The sequence below is a fragment of the Protomyctophum bolini genome (genome assembly GCF_963924005.1).
Source record: "Protomyctophum bolini genome assembly, chromosome: 3".
In the NCBI taxonomy this organism is placed as follows: Eukaryota; Metazoa; Chordata; class Actinopteri; order Myctophiformes; family Myctophidae; genus Protomyctophum; species Protomyctophum bolini.
The window spans coordinates 15,327,503-15,350,870 of NC_137864.1; the positions used below are offsets into that span (position 1 = coordinate 15,327,503).

General features: G+C 44.2%; 1 protein-coding gene across 6 annotated transcripts in view; it reads right to left on the bottom strand.

Moving 5' to 3' along the window:
* Nucleotides 1–541: 541 nt before the first annotated feature.
* apbb2b (amyloid beta (A4) precursor protein-binding, family B, member 2b) overlaps nucleotides 542–23,368 on the bottom strand; it is an 83,113-nt gene continuing 60,286 nt past the window's right edge. For 4 of the 6 annotated variants that reach the window (XM_080760014.1, XM_080760013.1, XM_080760009.1 and 1 more), the window contains 7 exons: nucleotides 20,629–20,743; nucleotides 17,560–17,647; nucleotides 16,249–16,329; nucleotides 14,302–14,417; nucleotides 10,718–10,897; nucleotides 3,025–6,233; nucleotides 542–2,809 (listed from right to left, as the gene is read on the bottom strand). In XM_080760014.1, the coding sequence (XP_080616140.1) occupies nucleotides 6,060–6,233; nucleotides 10,718–10,897; nucleotides 14,302–14,417; nucleotides 16,249–16,329; nucleotides 17,560–17,647; nucleotides 20,629–20,743 (754 nt within the window). In that variant the 3' untranslated portion in view covers nucleotides 542–2,809; nucleotides 3,025–6,059. Of the gene's footprint in view, nucleotides 2,810–2,847; nucleotides 2,908–3,024; nucleotides 6,234–10,717; nucleotides 10,898–14,301; nucleotides 14,418–16,248; nucleotides 16,330–17,559; nucleotides 17,648–20,628; nucleotides 20,744–23,368 lie in introns of those variants that run through there. The other 2 variants (XM_080760010.1, XM_080760011.1) reach the window with 2 other exon arrangements.

The window sequence follows — 23,368 nt, forward strand, 5'->3', positions numbered from 1 at the left end:
AGTGACTAAGTACATTTACTTAAGTAATGTATACTTACAGTAAGTACAATTTTGAGGTATTTGTACGTATTCCAAAATTTCCAGTACTTTTACTTCTACTCCACTATACATATCAGACGCAAATATTGTACTTTTGCAGCGTCGTTGTAGACCTACTATTTTCAATAGATGTGTAAACATTTGAATACTTGAAATGGGATATTCTGCATAATAAGTAATTTCTACTTTTGGCACTTTGAGTACATTTTACCCATCCATCATAAACCGCTTATCCGTTGTCGGGTCGCAGGGGCAACAGCTCCACCAGAGTGCTTCAGGCTTCCCTCTCCACTTTTACTTATAACAGAGTATTTCTATATTGCAGTAATGGTATTTTTACTTAATTAAAAACTTTTTCCACCACTGCCGCTCACACCCTCTAGACTCAAAGTATTAATTTCTGCATGCTCTCCGCTTAAATTGTTCAATACACACACACACACACACACACACACACACACACACACACACACGCAGACTCCGTGGAGAGAAGAGCCAAGTGTCAAGTTTTACAATGCCATTTATTCTCACAATAGGTTACATTGATATGGTGTACAAATCAGTGAGCAGCAAACTGAAGCAGATACGTTCCATCTGTGTGTGGAGTGAGTGCTGTTGTGTGAGTGTTTTGTTTGTATATGTGTGAGATATAGACAGAGAGGCTGGAGGTGTAGCTCATCTCCTTAATCTACAGTAGTGGTTCCACTACTACCCAGGGGGTCCCCAGGGGATAGTTTGTAACCAAATGGACCTTTATGGGTCTATAACTCTTGAGTGTACAAATGGAACCAAATGGACCCGTTTAATTAACATTGATTTTACAATATACATTGGGGGTCCCAGAGATAGAAATGCCATTAAATGGGGGTCCGTAGACTAATGCATGTCAAAACTGGGGGACCTTGAAATTAAACGGGTTGAGAATCTCTGCTAGAGCCGTAAAAATCTTCTCTTATGGGGGTCTCTGTCATGTTTTCAAATGGGGGTCCGCGGGCTAGTTAGTGTCAATTTAGGGGTCCTTGACATTAAATAGTTTGGGAACCACTGGTCTACAGACATTCAACCCTTGAATATACACTTCCAGTCTCCCGGTGCATTACTGTACAAGGTGAAGATACAGTTTCGATCTCTCTCTCTCTCTGTAACTGTGTGACTTGACCGGGGAGTGAGAGAATAAGAGACAACAGACTTACCTTACTTGTTCGTCCTAATAAAATCAGTATATACCTTTATAAAATAGAATAAATAAAATAAAAAATTATTTCTGTTCAGTACATACACAGTCGTTCGTTCCAACTGTCCTATATGGCATGCAAGGCTTTTTTGTGACTTCCTTTTCTCGAGATCAAAATAATGCATAGATAGATAACTTCTGTATCAACTCAACTGATAACTTGAACATTTCTGATCTCTTTTCTCTCGCTCGCTTGTTTTTCAATATTTGTTCTTTTGTTTTTTTCTTCTCTTATCTACAACAATGTACTGTATATATCAATATTTTACACTTTGGCCATCTTAGACGTGTTCTTTAACAAAAAAAAGGCATTTTCATCGAAGAAAACAATAGAAAACTACAGACATTCAAAATTAAACGATAGCTTATAAGGTAATTAATGTCAAATGTTACAACGTATCGGGATAATATGTACACGCACACTTGGCATCATCTCATTCACATTTCAATGTCCTCTGACGAAAGAAAGGCTTCATGGTATTCTCAGCAGAATCTCAAATCTGTCATTCAGGGTCAAATCTGTTATGGTCATTAAATCTATTATGGTCATTCAGGGCTAGCTCTTTATGCGTTTCTGATAACATTATTGACCACTAATTTTGTATGTCTGTAGCAAATGTTTGATTTCCTTTTTTCCGCATCATCGTGGTGAGGTTTTCTTTAGAATATAACAATAGGAGTCCAACTACTAGCCGATCTACAAGCTCACAATGCGTCGCAATGCGATGCATTGTGAGCTTGTAGATCTGCCATTTTCAAAAGATTGTTATACATTTTAAAACTTGAAACGGGACATTCTGCATAATGAGTACTTGTACTTTTGGTACTTTACGTTAAATTTATGTCAATACTGTCAATACTATTCAAGTACTATTCCAGACTTTTACTTGGAACAGAGTATTTCTGCATTGCAGTATTGATACTTTTACTTAAAACATTTTAGTACTTTTCCACCCACTTTTAGAACCAGTGGGTTATAAGGTAATGGGAGTGACAGAGTGAGATTCGCATGAGAACACTGGAAAAAAGTTAAAATCACAGGCCAAAGAGATTGTCCTAGTGGCACAGATGATTTCAGACATAAAGTAGGTGGACAGAACCACAGCGGTTGCTTCAAGGCAACAGAATCCAGGAAGACAGAGACAGCCCGCTGACCTCCCTGCTCTACACAGCAAAACCATGAGCGCTAAGTCTAACCATGAAGACAGAGACAGCCCGCTGACGTCCCTGCTCTACACAGCAAAACCATGAAGACAGAGACAGCCCGCTGACGTCCCTGCTCTACACAGCAAAACCATGAAGACAGAGACAGCCCGCTGACGTCCCTGCTCTACACAGCAAAACCATGAAGACAGAGACAGCCCGCTGACCTCCCTGCTCTACACAGCAAAACCATGAAGACAGAGACAGCCCGCTGACGTCCCTGCTCTACACAGCAAAACCATGAGCGCTAAGTCTAACCATGAAGACAGAGACAGCCCGCTGACCTCCCTGCTCTACACAGCAAAACCATGAAGACAGAGACAGCCCGCTGACCTCCCTGCTCTACACAGCAAAACCATGAAGACAGAGACAGCCCGCTGACCTCCCTGCTCTACACAGCAAAACCATGAAGACAGAGACAGCCCGCTGACCTCCCTGCTCTACACAGCAAAACCATGAAGACAGAGACAGCCCGCTGACGTCCCTGCTCTACACAGCAAAACCATGAGCGCTAAGTCTAACCATGAAGACAGAGACAGCCCGCTGACCTCCCTGCTCTACACAGCAAAACCATGAGCGCTAAGTCTAACCATTTAGGGGCCGTTATTGTCCACCAAGGCGTTTTGGATGGTTTACAACGGGAAGGGAAATATTTTCAATTTGGGCGTTTGGAAGCGTTTCTAGGCGAGCGCCATGGCGTTTTCAGTCGGGGGGAGGGAAAGTCTAGTCTCACGCACTACATCATCAATGCGCTGTGAGCTTGTAGATCTGCAATGTTTGGAAATGTTTGCACGTTTTGCCTATATTGACATGCCCAAAAATACGTACGGCAGGTTGAAAGTGGTTAATTGAACTCTGAAAGTGTATCAGAGTTAAAGTAACACTCCGGGAGTTTACTGTGTAGAACATTCTGTTATGATCAAAAACGCCTTCTTCAAAAACAGCCACAGTTGGACATGTATCAGTCACAAACACAGCTAAAGGAGGGGGGGGGGGCAGTATAACCACATCAAGGTGGAGAGGGGAACAAAAGCACATTCCTTCACTCATCCAGCCATTCTTATTTCATCAATCCCCTTTTATTAGTCGACACCAAGTCTCCAGAGACCCACTCCTGTGGTCCTGGATCCGTTGGAAGAGGCGGGATTTAAAGTAGCACGCAGTCAGAGTCAGCGGGTTGGTTGGTTGGTCCAGCATGTGAATCAAACAGCAGCAAACATGCCCGTTGTGTTTCTCCTGTTATTTGGTGTAAGCACTCTGTCACTGGCTGGAAGGAAGTCATTCCCTTCCTCTGTTATGGCTATCTGTCCTGTCTGTCTGTCTGTCCTTTCTCCGCGAGAGAATGAAAGAAGAAAAACGGTATAAGTAACCGAACAAGTCAGAAAGTAAGGAACGGAGTAATGGAGGTACGTACTGTACATGCACAGTAAATAAAATCTGTAAAAAGTGCAGACAAATCGTTAACGGACCATTTGTACACTTAATGGAGTTAAATGAACACCAAGGATGTTTCTGTGTGGCACAAACAGGGATTGAACTGTGCAAATGAAAATGTGAATGTATTTCCGGGTGAAAGGTCACCTCTCGTTTAGACCAGCCAGAGTCGAGTACTGACAAGAAACTAACAAATAAGGAGAAACGGGGGATTATATATATATATATATATACTTCTCACCCCTTCAGTCAGGAAGCAGCACTGTAGTGTCACCGTCTTAAATGTTTCACGTTTATAGAAAAGGTTCATGCAGTGTGACGTGTACTTGTAATAGTGTGATGGAGACTGAGTGGTGAGTGTTACCAGTCTGTAGTGACTTCCTCCTTACTCTATACACTCACCAGCCGCTCTCAAGCTTTTCTGAATTGTGGCCCGCTTGAAAATACTGAAAGCATTCGCAGTCCACCCATCTGACCACTTGGTGGGCAGATGGGTGGACCGGCGGCCGCGCACATTCTCAGAGTGTTTTTTAATCGTTTCCGTGATCAATCGATTGCACTATGGTTTGGATCTATGGAACTAACATACACATTTTAACCACGTGTTTAAGAACATCAGACTTGCGTGACGTGAGGGGCGCCTCACTCTTTTGATATTTATATTGTGTCACATGACGTCTACTGCTGTAAACGAACATAGTCCATAGACTTTGGCTGCGTTTTTTTGTTGTTAAAAGTGCTCTAAACAAACATCAAAAGTCCATGGCTGCCATATGACATCATTTCAAAAGCCAGACGTTGGAGGGACTAGCGGCCCTCAACAAATACCATGACATTTCTTGACAGTTTTCTTCATACATCATTTCAAACATTAATCTTATATTATCATTCAAATCTTAGTGTTTTGCCAATTATTTGGGCGTCCACAGGTTGAGAACCGCTGCTCTACACACCCGACGCAGAAACTGACCACGTGGAATAAATTGCTCATGTATTCGTGATCCCTACCTTCACCTTTACCTTTCACTTTCAAGAAACAGAGGGGTGCAGGCCAGGGGAACCGAGACAGAGACAAAGCGACTACAGCCTAAGTGGACACGCTCCTGGGGGGGGGGGTGTCTGTGGAAGGGGTGTGGCCAGGTACGCGAGGTCATGCGGAAGCACAGGCACAAGCACAAAGACGTCGGGTGGGGAACAACAGGTCACAGGGCATGGAGAGGTCAGGGTTTTGAGAGTTCGGGCAGCGACACACGTATGCGCTCACCACGCTCGTCGTGCTCAAAAAGAGCACTACCTGCTTTGTTCATTGTTTTTTTTTTGTTTTTTTTCCGTTTGTTCTCTCTTTCCTCACTCCTTGTCTGTGCTGAGGGGGATATGAGAGTTGCTCCTATTTACATAAACACCTTCATGAGTGCGCCATTCGGATGCCTTGAGTTCTCAATACTGTTGCCAAACGGGCCTTCAGCTCGCCACGGGTCGCCTTCTGGTAAGAAGTTTGTTGCAACTGGAGGCTTGTTCCACTCACATCGGCTTGAGGGAGAGACGCATGTGACTGGAGGCTTGTTCCACTCACATCGGCTTGAGGGAGAGACGCATGTGACTGGAGGCTTGTTCCACTCACATCGGCTTGAGGGAGAGACGCATGTGACTGGAGGCTTGTTCCACTCACATCGGCTTGAGGGAGAGACGCATGTGACTGGAGGCTTGTTCCACTCACATCGGCTTGAGGGAGAGACGCATGTGACTGGAGGCTTGTTCCACTCACATCGGCTTGAGGGAGAGACGCATGTGACTGGAGGCTTGTTCCACTCACATCGGCTTGAGGGAGAGACGCATGTGACTGGAGGCTTGTTCCACTCACATCGGCTTGAGGGAGACGCATTTTACATTTCCGTTCAAGAGTTACCAACCATTTCTTATTGACATTCGAACTCTTGAATTGAAATTCAAATCAAATCCCACTCGCACAAAACTCCATCATCTAACCGTTCCCCAAGCGAGCATCACCCGTTTTTTTCTTCTTCTTTTTTCTTTTTTTTTTAACTCCGTTTCCATGGCTACAAGGGTCTGTGGTGACAGAAGGTGATGGTGATTTTTGGCAGCGTTGCGACTGGTTACCATGGTGACTGGGGCAGGGTGATGGGTGGCGTTACTGTGGCAACTCCGTGACGGGTCTCTTGGGCTTGAGCGTGTCGATCAGGGACAGCACGCCTCGCTTCACGCTGGTGGAGACGCGGCGAGACACAGAGTCGCCACTGGGGGGCGACGAGCCGCACGCCTTCTGGGCGGGGGGGCGAGCCACCAGACACTTCTGGTACCGCAGCTGGGGAGGGAGGGAGAGAGAGAGAGAGAGAGAGAGAGAGAGAGAGAGAGAGAGAGAGAGAGGGAGATGCATTATAAATAACATGGATTAAAAGGATGCTTAGTATGGAACTGCAGACAGACAGAGAGAGAGAGAGAGAGAGAGAGAGAGAGAGAGAGAGAGAGAGAGAGAGAGAGAGAGAGAGAGAGAGAGAGAGAGAGAGAGATGCATTATAAATAACATGGATTAAAAGGATGCTTAGTATGGAACTGCAGACAGACAGAGAGAGAGAGAGAGAGAGAGAGAGAGAGAGAGAGAGAGAGAGAGAGAGAGAGAGAGAGAGAGAGAGAGAGAGAGAGAGAGAGATGCATTATAAATAACATGGATTAAATGCACTTTGCCAAAACAGTGGGTCGGAACCTATTTGTTGATCACAGACCAATTTGAATGGGTCATGACTCGAGATAAAAGCCATTTTCTTTTCCTACCAAAAAAACTATTTAACGTTTTGTTATTAATAAAAATTAAAATAATTCAAATACATGTTAAGAGAAAAAGAGAGAGAGATAGAGAGAGAGAGAGAGTGTGTGTGTGTGTGTGTCTGACAGAGTTAGAATTATTCCTGCTCTAGCAGGACCTGACACTAAATCCTGCGGCACAGTGGAGGGTGAATCAGCACTTAGCTGCACACCTTTGTGTGTTTGGGTGTGTGTGTGTGGGAGGATCTCACCTACAGACCAGTGGCTGTGATCAGTATGAATGATTGATGATCTTTAGTCACAGTGAATCAGTTTTACTGGTTTGTGGTGTGTGTGTGTGTGTGTGTGTGTGTGTGTGTGTGTGTGTGTGTGTGTGTGTGTGTGTGTGCGGAGCGAAGTTACGTGCTGCAGACTGCAGAGGTGGATGTGATCAGTATTAATGATTGATGACCTTTTGTCACGGTAAATCAGTTACACCGTGTTGTGTGCGTGCATGAGTGTGTGTTGGTGTGCACGTGCACTATATATCTACAGTGTTGATAGGGATCAAAAGTACAGCCAAAAGCATACTTAATTGCTCTCTATCTCTCTCACTCACACACACACACACACACACACACACACACACACACACACACACAAACACGAAAAAGAGACTAACCTCACTAATGGCCTGTATTTTACTGCGTTGTATAATAACACTAAAAAGGGCCTGCTTGACTGTGATTAGAGTTTAACTGCTGGAATCTGCGAGGGCATATTACAACCACTTAGGGTGCACTGCTTTCACACCAGGACCAGGACCATGGTCAGCTTACTCATTTTGGTTTGGAGTGGTGTAGCCTCTGAGACCCAGGCAATTCGTTCGTGTCACATGAAAGCAGGGACTCATGGCTTCAAAATGACATATTGGTTGTTCAGTTTGACCCACCAGTTTTGGAGATAGGGCTTATAGAGTATTGTCTTACAGAAAACAGGCTTGAAAGGTTCACTTCTGTGGTCTCTGACATTACACCTAGCTACATTTATTTCATGTTTACATTGTATTTCAGCTCTGATATTTATTTCAGACATGCTCTAGTATGTGAAGAGTCTGCCTGTGATATTAACTCATTTTGGATTAAAAAACGTTTTTATCCTCTCCTGAACAGCTAGTCTTGCCGCCATGACTGTCTCTGTATCAAAAAGAGTCACATTTTGTTTCAAAGGTGAACCAGGAAATGTGGCATAGGAGTGGGAGTGAACCTCGTATTTCCCTAACCAATAACAGCGCAGAGGGGCGTCACTCCAAATTTGGTGACATCAGCGTTATCTGCTGTATTCTACAGGGGAGGGGAGGAGGAGGGCTCATAAGTTGGTGAACCAATAGGGGGGCCTTTTTTATCCGCCCCTGCGGCCCCTCTATAGCAATAAAAGCTCAGGTTTACTGTTTACTGAGTGGTGTGTGAACCCATTAATAGGGACAAGTGTTGGAAAGACTCCTATATTCAGAGTGTCACAAAGCTTTGTCTGACCTTCACATGCCTGGTGACTGGTGTGGATGTGGACACATGTTGCCATTGAATGGCCTGTATGCTTCCAGCGTCCCATGAGGCCTTGAGTGAATTATGCCATCACTTCCTGTTGTCATTCAATTCATTTGAGTGATCCGTGTCAGTCAATAATAATGTGGCAACACAACCTGACGGAATTCAATAAGGGTCACATTAAGATCTCCCTTCCACATAGCTGATTCAAATTAATGATCAATGCTCGGCTCTTGGCACTTGCTTATACAGCAGTAGCCAAACTCCTGCCCTGTGTTTCATTCTTACACCTCGTCTGCACAGGGAAGGAGGTTTTAGGTTATATAAAAAACAAATGATGTAGCCGCTGCCTATATGGATCGCATCTTGGTGAACTCTTGCAGTGTGTGATCCCTGGTCGGCGATCAATCGTTTAGTTTGAAAGCCACAAAGATATAATGACAGCCGATTAAAAAAAAAAAAGACTCCTGCAGCGTGAACGATTTGATGACTCGCCGACAACTTCAGGCTACGTCACAAGTTCACGACACAATGGCCGACACTCCATATAAGGACAGTTTCTCGTGCAACGGCGATATGGCACGAAAAACTGTCCTTATAATTTTAGTGTCGGCCATTGTGTTGTGAACTTGTGACGTAGCCTGAACCAATCAAATAACCAATAAATAGTAGCATGTAGATCTCAACCAATAATAAGTAAATAAAAACCTCTGTCAAATAGAGACTCTGCGAGCGAATATAGGAGGCTGCACGGCGTGTTGTCGCTGGCGGTAGGTCAGGACAGTCTCATTACCAGTAGCAGTAGGTCAGGACAGTCTCATTACCAGTAGCAGTAGGTCAGGACAGTCTCATTACCAGTAGCAGTAGGTCAGGACAGTCTCATTACCAGTAGCAGTAGGTCAGGACAGTCTCATTACCAGTAGCAGTAGGTCAGGACAGTCTCATTACCAGTAGCAGTAAGCGTGCACGCATCCGCCACGTTTTCATAGTAAATGCAACCTTCGGTTGCAAAAACATGTATTCTAATGAGATTTCATCGTTCGCTCATTTGCATCGCTGGCAGTGCGGATGGGGTGTTACTGGTTGCTGTGACATCTGAATCTCTGCATGGGGGTTAAATGGTGCTCGTCAAATTACTTGTAGGGTACGTAGGCAGACTAATGTGACCCTTTTGGATTTCTGTCAGGTTGTGACAATAACAAGGCTCCATTTCGCTCCTGAGCGCATCACTGTCTTGCCAATAATCACGTTTAAAGCACACCCTCTTGTGTAATATTGCTTAATTCATGCGTCGCGTACCCCTAGGGGTCCGCGGACCCCACTTTGGGAACCGCTGCTCTAGGAAACATACAACTTGGATGGAACGAAGCGTTGCTGTCAGGCATAAACCTTGTATGTCCAAAATGTCTACTTTTCAGGAAATGGAAAGAAGAACCTGTGTTCCAAGAACAGATCCAATGTAGTTATTATTTAGTCATACAGTAAAGTTAATATTTATTAAATTATAAATACCAGCATTTATAAAACCCACACACAACCACTTTCACAAATAGCCGATCTACATGCTCAATTCGTCAACGTATAGTGAACTTGTAGATAGGCTATTTTCGCTACTTTTGCGGACATTAATAATTCATTCATAAAAAAGCATACAAAGTTGAAATATGGAGATACAAGTTTTCGGCCCAACAGTCACAGTATGGATTTATTTGTAGACTAATCTGTCTACACTGCACAGGTCAGCCCAAATCAAACTTGTAAAGATTCTTTACTTTCACACATGAGTGAGTGTAAAATCCTTCCTGCATCTCTGGAACTTCAGTGCATGGTGTTTGCATTCTAATCCACATGTCCTCTTAGGATTGAATGAGCCTTTTCGATCAGGACTATGCATATAAAGTAACTTTGTAACCATTTCAGCACTCTAGGTTTAGTACTCTGGACCTAAATTGGCTCTGAACAATCTCCACCAGAAATATCAGATCTGCAAGCTCACAACGTGTTGAAATGCGACCCCCCTGCAGAATCTGGATGCTGGGATTCAAGAGGCTTATAGAATTATGCAGGAGATGCAAATTTTATTTTTTAACATTTTACTATCATTTGTTGTCCATTCTATATGCACTGTTATTAGGGGGACAAAATGTGTTGGAGTTATCTAGACATTAACCAGAGGACGTTTTCACACATTCAAACCTGCCTCATGAACACAAACGACGACTCTTTCCTACCGTAGAAATGTCGACAATGGGATGCAATCTGCTCGCTCATCATATGCTTCATTAATGTGGCTTGGTCAAACGGTTCAATTCGTACAGCGTTGTGAGCTTGTAACTGCAATTTTTCACAAATGTTGACACCTTCCCTACAGAACACTGACATGGACTCCTGCTGCGTGCTACATGTGTGAAAGGGCAACAATGGACAATGACCGACCTGATTCCATGGACATTTTCACAGACGTGAAAGAGGCTATACTGTAAGTAACTTTGTGACTCACCATGCAGGCCGCTTGCACAGCCTCCGACACATTCCCAGCGTTGGGCTCACACCAGAAGACATGGCAGTCGAAGCGTGAGCCACCCGCGTCCATGATGAAGGCAAAGGTGTGCACATCCTGACCCACGCCCATAAAAGAGAGGAAACGCACGCGACATTCCACCAGCACCTCCTCTTCCTCCTGCAAAGAAAAACCACATGATTCCGTTTTCCTTCTCAGCTGTTAGGGATGTAAATAACTACACATGTATTCGTGCTGAATTGCTCCGTAGACGACTCATAATTCGTGGTACACGTTCGAGTGAAAAAAGCGCATGTAGAGCTCAATAAAACATTTAGAAAAGGTTTAGTGTTCAGGTTTCTAATTTGTGGACTATTGACAAGACTGTGATTTCTAACGAGGCGGCAGGGAGCACAGGAAAGGCCCTCCCTCCTCCGATGGTAAAAACGACTCATTTCACTGCAGTGCCCCGGGGCATAAACTATTAGCAGCACACCAGCTTTCTAGCAGGGAGTTTATCAGGGCTCCAAAAACCTGAGAGGGATGAAAAGCCAGAGATGGAGTCCAAGCTGGAGCCCAAGCTGCTTCAGCTCTACTGTTGGGAGCATGTTGGTCACTTGTGTTTCAACCAGGGGTCATCAATACATGGACAAATGTGTCCTCTACTGTTGGGAGCACGTTGGTCACTTGTGTTTCAACCAGGGGTCATCAATACATGGACATGGACAAATGTGTTTCAACCAGAGGTCATCAATACACATGGACAAATGTGTCCGTGGCAAAGACTTGGTCTTGTCCGTGGCAAACTTTACACATTTTCTTACACATTATTTTGATCATAAGACCCAATTACTGAATGTCAAGTCTCCAGGGTTTCTTCAGAACATGTACAGTATGACACTGATTTACCATGACACTTGTTAAGAACCTCTTAACACTGGACCCGTGAATTGAGGTCCATTTGGGTCCATTAGTACACTCAGAGTTACAGACCTGTTATGGTCATTCAGGGCTAACTCCATGTGTTTCTGGTAATATTATTGTCCATTTTGTATGTCTGTGACAAAAAAATAATTTTGACAAAAATGTCCACCACAAGCCATCACGGCAATGACCCCTGGTTACAACTGATCAATGAGGATAGGGTACTCAAGAGGCAATTATTACAGAATATTATTTACATAATATTATTATTTGAGATAATCGGAAATTACTTTTGCATATTTTTTTTGGAAATTAGAAAATATCATTGATTTCTTTGTATATTTAAGTTATTTGTCACATCTGCAATGTGCAATTTGTGATCACGAAGCCAAAAGGCAAACAGAAATACAAATTGTAACGTTCCAATGTTCAATGGAAAAGACACAATTATATCGTTAATCGCAATTATTTGTGTGACAATTCATCGTCTACTTGCATTTCTAATCGGGACAGCCCTGGAGGCAATATTTCAAACAAAACATGACATGCATTGCATTGACATCAGTGGAACTACTGTATAAAACACAGAGAGTTAACTTTGTGCAAATGGCTCACAGCAGAGATCAGCACAGAGATAGCAAGGTTTTTATTGCAGCACTGAGGCTGTGAAATACATTCTTCTTAGGGATTCCTTTTTTTCACCTCGCATAAACCATTTGAAATTCCCCCAGGAATGTTAAAACACCCACAGCAATTTAATACCATTTAGTATCATCACAGATTTCAAATAAAATCCTCTGTGCCTCTCCGCAGTTGCCTCTCTCTCTCCTTCTCTCCTCTCTCTCTCTCTCCTCCTCTCCCTCTCTCTGTCTCTCTCTTTCTCTCCTTCCCCTCTCTCACGCACACATGTCTGACTGAGACACACTTTGACAGCAGAGATGCTCGCTTTCACACTATTTATACAGCTCAATACTGTGGTAGTTCTATGTGGTGCCGTCACAAAATATTTAATGAACAATTTGAACATGCCAAGCTGTCCTACCACAAATCAACAATTTTGAAGATGAAGCATCAGAGACAGCTGTCCATACCAGCACCAGGCTGGGTAGCGTTAAACCAGGAAGCTAATTATATGTAAATGATATGTAAACTGAACCTCTTTATGAGGAGACTGTACAAGATCTCCACAGCTTATCCAACGTTCCCAATGTTGCCTATACAACAGACGCATGGATGCACTCACAATATAATCATGTCATCAAACCTGTGAATAGCCTACATTATGATTTACTTTTGATAGCCCCTTTGATGATTAGTCAGCCATGCAACTGTATCCTAATATAAATCAAAATCATCCAAGCATTTATACTGGCTGCTTAGCGGAACTGGAAAGTAAAAAATAAATGTAAAGATATTTTAAAATAAGGTGTAATTCCAGACTATATACAGTAGCATTCAGTAGGTGTGGTTCCAGACTATATATAGCATTCAGGAGGTGTAGTTCCAGACTCTATAATAGCATTCAGGAGGTGTAGTTCCAGACTCTATAATAGCATTCAGGAGGTCTAGTTCCAGACTCTATATAGCATTCAGGAGGTCTAGTTCCAGACTGTATATAGCATTCAGGAGGTCTAGTTCCAGACTATATAGCATTCAGGAGGTGTAGTTCCAGACTATATAATAGCATTCAGGAGGTCTAGTTCCAGACTATATAGCATTCAGGAGGTGTAGTTCCAGACTATATAATAGCATTCAGGAGGTGTAGTTCCAGACTATATAATAGCATTCAGGAGGTCTAGTTCCAGACTATATAGCATTCAGGAGGTCTAGTTCCAGACTATATAATAGCATTCAGGAGGTCTAGTTCCAGACTATATAGCATTCAGGAGGTGTAGTTCCAGACTATATAATAGCATTCAGGACGTGTAGTTCCATAGCATTCAGGAGGTGTAGTTCCAGACTATATAGCATTCAGGAGGTCTAGTTCCAGACTCTATATAGCATTCAGACTCTATATACTGTAGCATTCGGAGATTGTGCAATAGTTGTCTGGTTATGCGAGATTACTGGCCAGATGAACCAATCACCAATCAACCTTATGAAAGATTTGCACAGACCGTTTTATTGCTCATAAAAGAACATTGTGTGACTATCAAACAATTTTTTTTATGATAAATCATTACTCACGCAGCCAGGGACACGAACTGAGCAATTCACCTTTAGCTAAACCCTACCCTCTCCCACTTAAGACACTCCCACTTGGACACTTTCCAGCCAGGCTCATTCATTCCAATGTAAATATCATGGGTTTTACACATTAAATACTGGTTCATTTTTGGAACCAGACCTTCAAAATCTCTTCCAAATCCATCAACAAGGCCTGCCATATGCACTGGAAGAATATGTGCGTGGCATTTCTTTATGCCTATTTGTTTGTCTAACCCATGTTTCTGCTTATCTGTGATTGGACCATAGCAGTTTGGGGAGGGGCATAGCTATAGGTCTATTGTAGCCTAATGTGTGTGTGTCCCCATGGGCACATTTGAGCCGACAGCCGCCGACAGAAGAAGCTGTGTTTTACGTCCACAGCTGGTGGATGGAAATTAAGCTCGTGCGTGCGTGCGTGTATGTGTAGTTTTGTGTAAATGCGTATGACTCACCTTGTCTTTGCTGATGGTGACAGTGGCGTCTGCTACGTTGAGAGCTACTGGAGCCCAGTCTTCTTTGTTGCATGAACCCACCAGGCTTTCTATAGCCCCGTTTAAAATGTCCATACCTGTAACACACACACAAACACAGCCCATCAGGCTTTCTATAGCGCTGTCTGAAATATCCATGCATGTAGAATGAACACACACACACACACACACAATAGATATGAGCCCATCAGGCTTTCTAATTTCTATAGCGCTGTCTGAAATATCCATGTATGTAGAATGAACACACACACACACACACAATAGATATGAGCCCATCAGGCTTTCTATAGCCCCGTTTAAGATGTCCATACACACAGTTTCTATAGCGCCGTTTAAAATATCCATGCCTGTACAATGAACACACACTCACTATAGTCCATTCCTCCAAACCACCGAACATATGCCATGCAGCATCTCTTCAGCGTGTGTGTGTGTGTGTGTGTGTGTGTGTGTGTGTGTGTTACTAGAAAATGTCAATTTACAATTTAGGCATTTGGCAGACGCTCTCTTAACCCATTAAGATCTAATTCTACAAATGCCCTCTAAATCAGTAGTTCTCACACTTTCAAGATGTTTCAAAGATGACGCGCTGTGAGCTTGTATACTGTACGTATGTGCTGTTTTTGAAGAGCCAACGCACACATTTAAAGTGACACAGATGCTTTCGCGGTTTTAATGGGCTCATCAAAGTTAACTCATACATGAAATGCAGAGACAGTGCAGTATAGCAGAGGTTCCCAACCACATGTGATGACATTGATGAGGTCAGATCAACATCATTATGGAATGTCAGAACAGGTCAGCTCCATACAGTATATGGAGATCTAAGGGTGGTAGCGGGGACATTCTCTTGAGTGTACAGGGTTTGATGAGGGCCCAGGTAGGGCCGGGCCTTAAGGGTGGTAGCGGGGACATTCTCTTGAGTGTACAGGGTTTGATGAGGGCCCAGGTAGGGCCGGGCCTTAATTTTCGGGCCTGTTGAGAACTGTAGTTTTCGCCGGCTGCACTAATAACTTTGGTTATTAGTTTGTCTAGGTATAAGTCAAAAGGGGGACATCGAAGAGGAATGATGGATGGGGAAGGATCAACATATGGAATGTCAGAACCGGGTCTGACATAATATTCATATAGATCTAAGGGTTTGAGGTCAGATGAGTTGCTGGCCAATATTGATGATATATCCATATATGGGCTTAACTGTGACAGCAGGTCGCATTTACTATATATCCATCCCTGATGATATCACGTGATGTCACAATGACCTGGGCACCATATATGGGGGGTGATGTCACGTGATGTAACAATGACCTGGGCACCATATATGGAGGCTGATGTCACGTGATGTCACAATGACCTGGGCACCATATATGGGGGATGATGTCACGTGATGTCACGATGACCTGGGCACCATATATGGGGGCTGATGTCACGTGATGTCACGATGACCTGGGCACCATATATGGGGGCTGATGTCACGTGATGTCACGATGACCTGGGCACCATATATGGGGGCTGATGTCACGTGATGTCACGATGACCTGGGCACCATATATGGGGGCTGATGTCACGTGATGTCACAATGACCTGGGCACCATATATGGGGGCTGATGTCACGTGATGTCACGATGACCTGGGCACCATATATGGGGGCTGATGTCACGTGATGTCACGATGAACTGGGCACCATATATGGGGGCTGATGTCACGTGATGTCACGATTAACTGGGCACCTGGGGTGACCAGGGTGTCAAGTGATGTCACGGTGACCTGGGGGTCAGTGACGGGGATTGTATGCAAGTGTCGTGACTCAAGTAAAGTACAAATACCTCAAAATTGTACTAGTGTACAGTACAGTACTTAAGTAAAATGTACTTTTCAACCACTGGACCTCAGGACAGGATAACTCACCTATAGGTCTGACAACAGGCAGCATACCCAGGTAAAGCACCTGGAAATTCTGCACCAGCTCAGTCTTTGGTGTGGGGAACTCTGCTGGGAGAACGCATGCACCCATACATACATACACACCCACCCACCCACCCACCCACCCACCCACACACACACACACACACACACACACACACACACACACACACACACACACACACACACACACACACACACACACACACACACACACACACACACACACACACACACACACACACACACACACACACACACACACACACACACACACACAGCGAGAGATCAGGAAGTGCAAGAAATACAACAGTCTAGCATTTGGAAACAAGCTCTTAGGGCCATTTGTGTAATGGTATGCTTTTAGCATCAGAATGTATAATCGTACCACTGTACTATTTGCAACCTGTTACTAAAGTATTCAATCGACCACTTAAAATTCAGTACAACCAGAATCCCTCTGGCCTCTGTACGAGTGGTTTATCCTTTTTTTTGTTTCAAGTACACATTGCATGCTTAAATACATTACTACATTAAATATCTGAAAAAAAGCAGCGTTTTCCTGCGAAGGTTTTCCCCACAATACGGACGCTGGGGTTTCAGTGGTTCAAAATAAGACCAGCAAAGAGGGAATCTTGGAACAACAAGAAAGTGGCCGCACACACCAATAGCCAGAGTGCCAATACTTTATTAGCACAGCAGGGTAAGACAGAATACAACGTTCAGGGGATGAAGGCTTGCCTTAACAGATGCCCTGATGAAGGCTCAACCGCATAAACGTTGGATTCTGTCTTAACCTGTTGTCCTAATAAAGTATTGGTGTGTGGACACTTTCTGTCTTAACCTGTTGTCCTAATAAAGTATTGGTGTGTGGACACTTTCTGTCTTAACCTGTTGTCCTAATAAAGTATTGGTGTGTGGACACTTTCTGTCTTAACCTGTTGTCCTAATAAAGTATTGGTGTGTGGACACTTTCTGTCTTAACCTGTTGTCCTAATAAAGTATTGGTGTGTGGACACTTTCTGTCTTAACCTGTTGTCCTAATAAAGTATTGGTGTGTGGACACTTTCTGTCTTAACCTGTTGTCCTAATAAAGTATTGGTGTGTGGACACTTTCTTGTTGTTTCAAGATTCCCTCTTCAAGTTCTGTCCCATGGGCCAGCACCGCTAAAAAAGGACATGTGTGCGTTAGCATCCTTGTGCACAGTGTCAAAATAAGACCAGTAACCCATATGCTGCTAACACACCCATGCTACACCCCTCCCCATCCAGGGAGAGTTGGAGGGCCTACAGTACCTTGTAGGGGAAGGTCCAGTCCAGCCTGGATTCTGTCCTGAAGAGCGCCTCCAGCCATTGCTTTGGCATGCTTTCGTTCTGTCATTATCTACAGGCAGACGGGCGCAGGGTGATGAGACGGAGTGAAAAGGGGAACACAGAAATCAGATGAAAGTTGTTGGGAGGGTGAGAGACAACAGAGAGATGAAAGACATTGAGTAGGTTTCTGCCTGAAACAGACACGATTTAGCCGCTTCACTGAGGGGTAGACACACGCACACACGCGCACACACACACACCCACACCCACACCCACACACACACACACACCACACACACACACACACACACACACACACACACACACACACACACGCTAACCAGGTCACCCCCCCCACCCACACTCTCTCAAAAGGAGGGTAAAAGCTTTTCCACGCTGCAGAGGAACTCAGAGTGGCAACACAGTCACACACATCCATCAATAATAGATGACCTTAATCAAAGAGTTTGTCAGATCAAATCTGCATCTCAACTCCCGCTACAGTGACCTGTTCCCTCCCTCCCTCTGTCTGTCTCTTCCTCCCTCCCTCTGTCTCTCCCTCCCTCCCTCTGTCTGTCTCTCCCTCCCTCCCTCTGTCTGTCTCTCCCTCCCTCCCTCTGTCTGTCTGTCTCTCCCTCCCTCCCTCTGTCTCTCCCTCCCTCTGTCTCTCCCTCCCTCCCTCTGTCTGTCTGTCTGTCTCTCCCTCCCTCCCTCTGTCTGTCTCTCCCTCCCTCCCTCCCTCCCTCCCTCTGTCTGTCTCTCCCTCCCTCCCTCTGTCTCTCCCTCCCTCCCTCTGTCTCTCCCTCCCTCCCTCTGTCTCTCCCTCCCTCCCTCTGTCTGTCTCTCCCTCCCTCCCTCTGTCTGTCTCTCCCTCCCTCTGTCTCTCCCTCCCTCCCTCTGTCTGTCTGTCTCTCCCTCCCTCCCTCTGTCTCTCCCTCCCTCCCTCCCTCCCTCTGTCTGTCTCTCCCTCCCTCCCTGTCTCTCCCTCCCTCCCTCTGTCTCTCCCTCCCTCCCTCTGTCTCTCCCTCCCTCCCTCTGTCTCTCCCTCCTTCCCTCTGTCTGTCTGTCTCTCTCTCCCTCCCTCTGTCTCTCCCTCCCTCCCTCCCTCTGTCTGTCTGTCTCTCCCTCCCTCTGTCTCTCTCTCCTTCCCTCTGTCTCTCCCTCCCTCCCTCTGTCTCTCCCTCCCTCCCTCCCTCTGTCTCTCCCTCCCTCTGTCTCTCCCTCCCTCCCTCTGTCTCTACCTCCCTCCCTCCCTCTGTCTCTCCCTCCCTCCCTCCCTCTGTCTGTCTCTCTCTCCCTCCCTCTGTCTCTCCCTCTCTTCCTTCTTTTTGCTCCAATAATTCCGTCCCAACAGGTAATTTTGGACATCATGTCCTACAACGTTATTGACTGGATATACCGGTACACCATGTATCATGAATGCAATAATGATACACACAATAATGTTACTGTCAAATACTGCAAATGCCAATTATGATACCCGTGAAGAGCCTCTGTGCTGGGCTGATTTATTTATTTATTTACTCCAGCAGCAGTCAATGTGTTAATGAGAACTGCAGCATTTGAATTACTTCCTCATTGGCTTCATTTTCAAAACTGGATCCTTGCCAACTGGTCTAGCCCCTGAAGAAAGAAAAACAGGTGCGCTTCCTCTGGACACTGCCCTTGGTTGAGGCAGTGGGAGCTCAGCTTTGAAAAGAACTTGACTCATACACCAAGTAAATGGAAAAAGCGTCACTCCAGAATAAAAGATGCAAGACTGGCTCAGATGCAATGTCTCATGTTTATTTGCGAACGCTGACGTGTTTCGGCAGAGCTTTCTTCAGAGCAGACTAAAAAGTGAAGTGCTCTAGCCCCTATTCTGTCCCTAGCCTAGTCCATGCCTATTAGTCCGGCAGCCGGCAGGCTTCTTTTGTTTAAAGTGGGGGAAAAAAGTCTTTTTTTATTGGCCTAAAATATTGTCTATATAGTATACATTCATGAATTCACTTGATGACCGGCTGTCGGTATTGGGCAATTATTTTTTTATAGGGGTTTCTTGTGACCGTACCATTAACAACCTATGGCTGGCAAAAATGTCAAAAATGTTATGCTTTAAGTAGCATGTGACATGTCAAACTAGGGGGATTTCATGATTCTGAATCCATTCCAAACATTAGTTTTGCACAAAGAAACTCTCCTTGGGCTAAAAACAGCCATAGCCCCTTGCCCAAATCACATTTGTGCTGACCTCATCACATTTGTGCTGACCTCATCACATTTGTGCTGACCTCATCACATTTGTCATGACGTCTATTTTTAGCCCAAAACTTTTTTGTGCAAAACTAATGTTTGGAATGGATTCAGAATCATGAAAACCCCCTTGTTTGACATGTCACATGCTACTTACAAAAAGCAGAAGGATTTTTTTTGCCTGCCATAGGATGTTAATGCTAGGGTGACTAAGGTCACAAGAAACCCCTATTAAAAAGATTGCTCAATACCGACAGCCGGTCAGCAAGTGGATTCATGAATGTATGTAGACAATATTTTAGGCCAATAAAAAAAAGACTTTCCCACCCGTCCACCTCGGCTGTCCATCTCTAGTCCCTATAGTACTGGTCCATCTCTAGTCCCTATAGTACTGGTCCATCTCTAGTCCCTATAGTACTGGTCCATCTCTAGTCCCTATAGTACTGGTCCATCTCTAGTCCCTATAGTACTGGTCCATCTCTAGTCCCTATAGTACTGGTCCATCTCTAGTCCCTATAGTACTGGTCCATCTCTAGTCCCTATAGTACTGGTCCATCTCTAGTCCCTATAGTACTGGTCCATCTCTAGTCCCTATAGTACTGGTCCATCTCTAGTCCCTATAGTACTGGTCCATCTCTAGTCCCTATAGTACTGGTCCATCTCTAGTCCCTATAGTACTGGTCCATCTCTAGTCCCTATAGTACTGGTCCATCTCTAGTCCCTATAGTACTGGTCCATCTCTAGTCCCTATAGTACTGGTGCGGTGGAGGGGTAATATTACTTGTGTCTGGGTAAAGCATCAGTCAGCTTGCTGCTTACCCGGGAGCAGATCTCATGCAGGCTGGTGGCGATGGCTTTGGCTGGCGTGTCACAGCGGAACACATGACATTTCAGGATCCGTGTGTTCTTATCCCGCGCTACGTATGCAAAGTCCCTGAGAGAGAGAGAGAGAGAGAGAGAGGGAGAGAGGGAAAGAGAGAGAGGGAAAGAAGGTGTGTTGAATACAAAATACATGATGAGGAGGAGGACAGAGGGAGGATGAAGAGAATGACCCAACGGTATTGCTGCTGGTCCAGTGGGGACATGCATGATGATTGATGAAGCCCAGTGACTGTACCGTACCGTGTGTGTGTGTGTGTGTGTGTGTGTGTGTGTGTGTGTGTGTGTGTGTGTGTGTGTGTGTGTGTGTGCATGGCTGCACACGTACACACACGTGTGTGTGTTTCGGGGTGTGTGTGTGCATGGCTGCACACGTACACACACGTGTGTGTGTTTCGGGGTGTCATGGTTTTGGACTGACAAGGAAGAAGACGACAAGATGAAAGATGCAGCTGACCTTTATCAGCTTAGTGAGTTGTAGGGGACATAGACATGTGTCACACGAGCGTGTGCGCAGTGCGCACACACACACACACACACACACGCACGCGTGCAGGTCGATGGATCTTCCCCAGAGATCAATAGCGCAGTGCAATGCAGGAGGGAGCTCAATAGAATGACAGCGGGGGACAACTTTCCCTGGGGCTCACTGGACCTGAAAACAATTTAATAGCTGAAAAGAAGGAATGGAGAAGACGATGGGGAGGGAGGGGGTCGAGGGATGGAGGAATGAAGCCATAGGAATGCTTCTGGACAACAACAGGACCCAGTGTTGATTTTGACAGCAAATTTAGATTTTTGTTTTAGTCAGTGTAAATGAAAACTTAAAGGACCACTTCACCACTTTTCAACCTATCTTCATATAATAGGTCCTCACTAATAATCATGATAAAATGGCACGATTCTTTTCTACTCAGTATAGGAGGGCTGTGGGCAGTTTAGAAACCGTCCTCCAGTGACATCATCATTAGGCAGATCTGAACTGCCCACAGCCGTCCTATGAGACACAGACCGAGTAGAAAATTATTGCGCCATTTTTTCATGATTATTAGTGAGGACCTATTATATGAAGATAGATTGAAAATTGGTCCTTTAATAGTTTTCATTTAGTTTTAGTCACATCTTGGAACCTGGAATGTTTTAGTGTTAGTCTAGTGGACTACAGTTAATTTAGTCGAGTAAAATGTATTTTGGCGGGCCTTGATGACGTCGTAATGGCTGATTTTACACTTGCTGAAAATAGCAGCGCAACGCTTTGTGAGCTTGTAGATCTGCTATTTTCAGCATGCAACCACGTGTAAGATTACTTATATATATATATTATTTCACTTATACTGGATCTCTTAGTCCCCCTCCTAACATTTTAGTTTAGTTTGTATTTGTTGACAACATTGTCAATATATTTAGTCTTAGTTTTAGTCGTCATAGTTTTTTCATTTAGTTTCCATTTAGGTTTCGTTACAATGAAATCAACACTGCTATCCACCGTCGGGTAGAAAAAAACATATTTTTTTTATTTAAATAGCTGAACTACAAGATCGTTGTGTTGGGAGCTTGTAGAATCGTAGATCATCTATCTTCAAACAGATACACACACACACACACACACACACACACACACACATATGATTCATGTACATTTATACACATGCACTAAACACATGATTTACGGTTACATACTGTATGCATGACACACACACAACCACATTTGCACTCATACATTAAACATACACATATGTATATTACACGTTCCTAAATGCTCACACTAAGAGCTCACAACATGTCACACACTCACACACACACACACACACACACACACACACACACACACACACACACACACACACACACACACACACGATTCATGTACTTTATACACATGCACTAAACACATGATTTACGGTTACACATGCATGACACACACACAACCACATTTGCACTCATACATTAAACATACACATATGTATATTAACACGTTCCTAAATGTACGAAGAGCTCAAAACTTTTACTTTTACAAGCATTTGTTATTATTTGGATGTCTTAGTATCAGCCGTTTTTGACTGCGTTGCTTTAGAGAAAAAAAGAAAAGATAAAAGGGATCCTGCACACTGTTTTCACTTGCAGAATTAGATTTATTGAGCCGAAACATTGCTCAATAAATCTAATTCTTCAAGTGAAGGCAGTGTGTGGGATCCATTTTTTCACTACTTCTCCAGTTCCAGTTATCAGACGCACCTGTCCGCTGTGCATAAGGACTTTTTACCAACTGCTTCGAAGAAGTGGCGGTCAATATTCACCTGGGAAACTTGTGACACTGGTAGTTGACACTAGAACTTTCTGCTGAGTGTTGCCAAGTCTGGCTGATGCATTTGCTCACCGCAAATATGTCCGGGCGGAAACGAACGACTCGCAACACAATAGTTCCGCTTTAGATAATCTTGGTTCCTACCTAAACTACTGCACTGAAACTGACACAGAGGCAGTTACAGTATAGCGGACCCCCGCAGATGATAATAATGGAGCTGGTAATTAATTGATTTAATCAATTTGGGCTTGTTTTCTTCTAAGACTACATTGCTTTGAAATGGAGATTCTGATTGGACTGCTGTGTAGCAGTGGTTCTGTTTTGATGGTTAGAAAATAGGGGTGTGTAACGATATAGTAACTGCATCGAAAAATC